Source organism: Coregonus lavaretus (assembly GCF_964263955.1).
Source record: "Coregonus lavaretus genome assembly, contig: HAP1_SCAFFOLD_520, whole genome shotgun sequence".
NCBI classification, from domain to species: Eukaryota; Metazoa; Chordata; class Actinopteri; order Salmoniformes; family Salmonidae; genus Coregonus; species Coregonus lavaretus.
The window spans coordinates 91,596-95,317 of record NW_028162731.1 but is presented as its reverse complement, the minus strand read 5'-3'; the positions used below and the strand labels follow the sequence as shown (position 1 = coordinate 95,317).

The 3,722-nt window shown below is 38.1% G+C and overlaps 1 protein-coding gene across 1 annotated transcript; it reads left to right on the top strand.

Annotated features, from left to right (window-relative positions):
* Positions 1-2,319: 2,319 nt before the first annotated feature.
* Positions 2,320-3,276, top strand: LOC311118952 (trace amine-associated receptor 13c-like; the record flags this gene model as incomplete). Its single annotated transcript, XM_084193702.1, has 1 exon — positions 2,320-3,276. The coding sequence occupies one exon, from the start codon at positions 2,320-2,322 to the stop codon at positions 3,274-3,276; it is 957 nt and encodes a 318-aa protein (XP_084049828.1).
* Between the last annotated feature and the right edge of the window lie 446 nt (positions 3,277-3,722).

Genomic DNA, 3,722 nt, shown 5'->3' with positions numbered 1-3,722 from the left:
ATGTAACTCTGTGTTGTTGTTGTTTTTATCGCACTGCTTTGCTTTATCTTGGCCAGGTCGCAGTTGTAAATGAGAACATGTTCTCAACTGGCTTACCTGGTTAAATAAAGGTGAAAAAAAAGAGAAAAAAAGAAAAAAGGTAGAACCTTCAAAAATTGTTCCATATAGCACCAAAAAGGGATCCGCTATGGTTACAAGACAAAGAACCCTTATCTGGCACCATGTGGAACCATTTGTTTTTAGTGTGCATATACACACTTCAGCTGATCGCATACTACAGTATCTCTTCTACATCTGAAGAGACAGCTGGAAATGCAGGTATGGGCAACTTCAGAATAGCTGCCCTGTCTGTTTTCTGGAACTCAGCTGTCAGGATCAAGGGAAAGATGAACGGAGCAAAGTACAGAGCGATCCTTGATGAAAACCTGCTCCAGAGCGCTCAGGACCTCAGACTGGGGCGAATAATAACCTACCAACAGGATAACGAACCTAAGCACACAGCCAAGACAACGCAGGAGTGGCTTTGGGACAAGTCTCTGAATGTCCTTGAGTGGCCTAGCCAGTCCCCAGACTTGAACCCGATCTAACATCTCTGGAGAGACTTGAAAATAGCTGTGCAGCGATTCTCCCTATCCAACCTGACAGAGCTTGAGAGGATATGCAGAGAAGAATGGGAGAAACTCCCCAAATACAGGTGTGCCAAGCTTGTAGTGTCATACCCAAGAAGACTCGAGGCTGTAATCGCTGCCAAAGGTGCTTCAACAAAGTACTGAGTAAAGAGTCTCAATACTTATGTAAATGTTCTATTTCTATTTCTATATTTTTATAAATTTTAAAAAATAAAATAAAATCCTGTTTTTGCTTTGTCATTATGGGGTATTGTGTGTAGATTGATGAGGGGGGAAAACAATTTAATCAATTTTAAAATAAGGCTGTAACGTAACAAAATGTGAAAAAAGTCAAGGGGTCTGAATACTTTCCGAATGCACTGTAAATTCTTGTAATTCTACACATTTTGCCATGGGAAGTAAAGAAAATGTTGCAGTTTTAAAGCAGGTTTCCTGCAATTCTACTCATTTTGCCATGGGGCTGAGAATTTTTTTTTGCAGTTGTACAGCTAATTTCCTGCAATTCTACTAATTTTGTCTTAGGGTGAAGAGAAATGTTTACAGTTTTGAATATGATATCAGAGTTAGAGTGCCTAACAAAATCAATGGGGTACCCCTGTTGGTAAATTGACCTTGATTACTACAACTAATAACAGGACCCTCGATGTGAGAAACTTAAACAAGTCAAACTAATATCATTGAAGAGTTGTTCACTTACACAGTAGAGACAATATAGTCCCAGTAACAGGTTGAGTTTTGCTGATGTAATATGCTCTTCAGGAATCATGCAGAGGTGGAATCATATTTTTTTGGTCTGTCATTTAACAGACGCTCTTATCCAGAGCGACTTACAAGAACAATTAGGGTTAAGTGCCTTGCTCCAGGGAACGTTAACAGATTTCTCACCTAGTTGGCTCGTGGACTCGAACCAGCAACCTTTCGATTATTGGCCCAACATTTTAACCGCTAGGCTACCTGCCGCCGGTGTTTGAGAATTGTGTTTGTTGTGATTAATATTGTTGTATTTATTGTATGTTCATGTTCACAGGGCTTCCTTGCAAATAAGACCCTGGTCTCAATGGTGACCCAACCTGTAGAAATAAATGTAAAAAAACAACAACATCTAAATGTAGTAGATGTATTTGAGTGTGTGGTTGACACCTTTCATTGGTAGAGTGATAAAAGTGTCATTATGACAGAGCCCTGCATGTTTCCAATATGTGAATATGTTAATGTGTGACTTGTGTACTAACGTTCCAGTTTTCCATACGTCATGTAACATATTGGGTTGTGTTTGTGTATTTCTATGCTGCCGTCTCTAAATGAATTTCCATGTAAATGGACAATAAAGTATATGGTATCGTAGCGCAAACAGGACCCTCTGGAATCTGACAGAACAGCATCTAACTAGATTTATTAAAATACACATCTAATCAAATGATTGACAACCTTGATGAAGCTGAGAAATAATGACTGTATCGATAGAAGAGGAGGGTGCTCAACCAACGTGAGTCGAGGTGCAAATTTTTTATCATCATTGTGTGTGTGTGTGTGTGTGTGTGCAGAGAGTCTAAGGGGAGGGGAGTGTCTGTCAGTCTTTCAGGGATAAATAGAGAGGCAGAGCTCAGAGTTTGTCAGAAGGCTGACCTGACAGGGTCACACACAGGACCAAGCAGGAGCAGGACCTCAGCATCTGGACCCTTTATTACAAATGGAGGAACAGGAAGATGTTCAATACTGTTTTCAAGACAGAAACTCTTCTTGCAGAAAGGCTTTGCTATCTACACCTATCTACATAACACTGTACATCTTCTTCTCATTGATATCAGCAGTTACAGTATTTCTGAACATACTGGTGATCATCTCCATCTCTCACTTCAAGCAGCTCCACACTCCAACCAACCTGCTCATCCTCTCTCTGGCTGTGGCAGATCTCCTGGTGGGACTGATTGTGATACCAGTAACGACTGTAGCATTAATGGAACCATGCTGGGATTTTGGGGAATATTTCTGTGGTTTTTTTTTCTATATCAGTTGTTTATGTGCTTCTTTATCTCTGGGCAATTTGGTCTTGATCTCTATTGACCGTTATGTTGCTGTGTGTGATCCCTTATTGTACCACTCTAAAATAACAATAACAAGAATGATGTGTTGTATAACAATTACCTGGTGTTGTTGTATCATATACGATGCTGCTATTGTCAAAATCTTTGTAAATGTACAGGTACCCAGTAGGTGTTTGAATGAATGTTTATTTGTTGAAGTATTTATGTGGGGTTTTATCATTGACTTTGTAATTACAATGGTTGTCCCGTGCTCTATTATTATAACACTTTATTTGAAAATATTTGTGGTGGCCAGATCACAGGCCAGAAAGGTATTTTCAAAAGAGGCTGCCAGTGTGTCTGGTGTTAAAACTGTACAGGCAAATAAGTCAGAGAGAAAAGCAGCAAAAACTCTAGCTATTGTTGTTTTCACCTATCTAAGTTGTTGGATTCCATTTCAATTGTATCTATTTTTTTTTTTTATTGACCATTTATCATCATTTATCATCAGCTTTTTGCCACTTGTTAATTCCTTAATTAATCCAATAATTTATGCTTTCTTTTATCCATGGTTCAAAGTAACAGCTAAACATATTTTAACTCTGAAATTAAGATGTTCATAGTTCCTATGCTTTTATTCCTAAATATGACACACATAGTTTTGATATGTTTTGTAATACATTTGTTGTAATTGCTTCTTTCATGTAACAATACACTGACATTACTCATCTCAGTGTTGTCATCATAGATACATGTGGTGTTGATGCAGAATGATTTGGATGGATTGGAATGGAATGACTTGGAGAAGGCATAAGAAGGCATAAACTTGTTTTATAAAAGACATTGTAGTCATTTAGGGTTGTAAATTCCAAATACCAAAGTCTGTGGTTGTTCCATGTTATTTAATGATAAAAAGTAAGTATTAAAATAGTACATTCCGAGGACGTCAAGATTCATTCTATATGTTGTTTAACATTACCCTCTAGTGGCTCAATTGGGACACAATGCCTTCATCAGGTGTGGTAAAGTTGAAATGTACAATAATGCATGATATCAGATAATGTCCAAG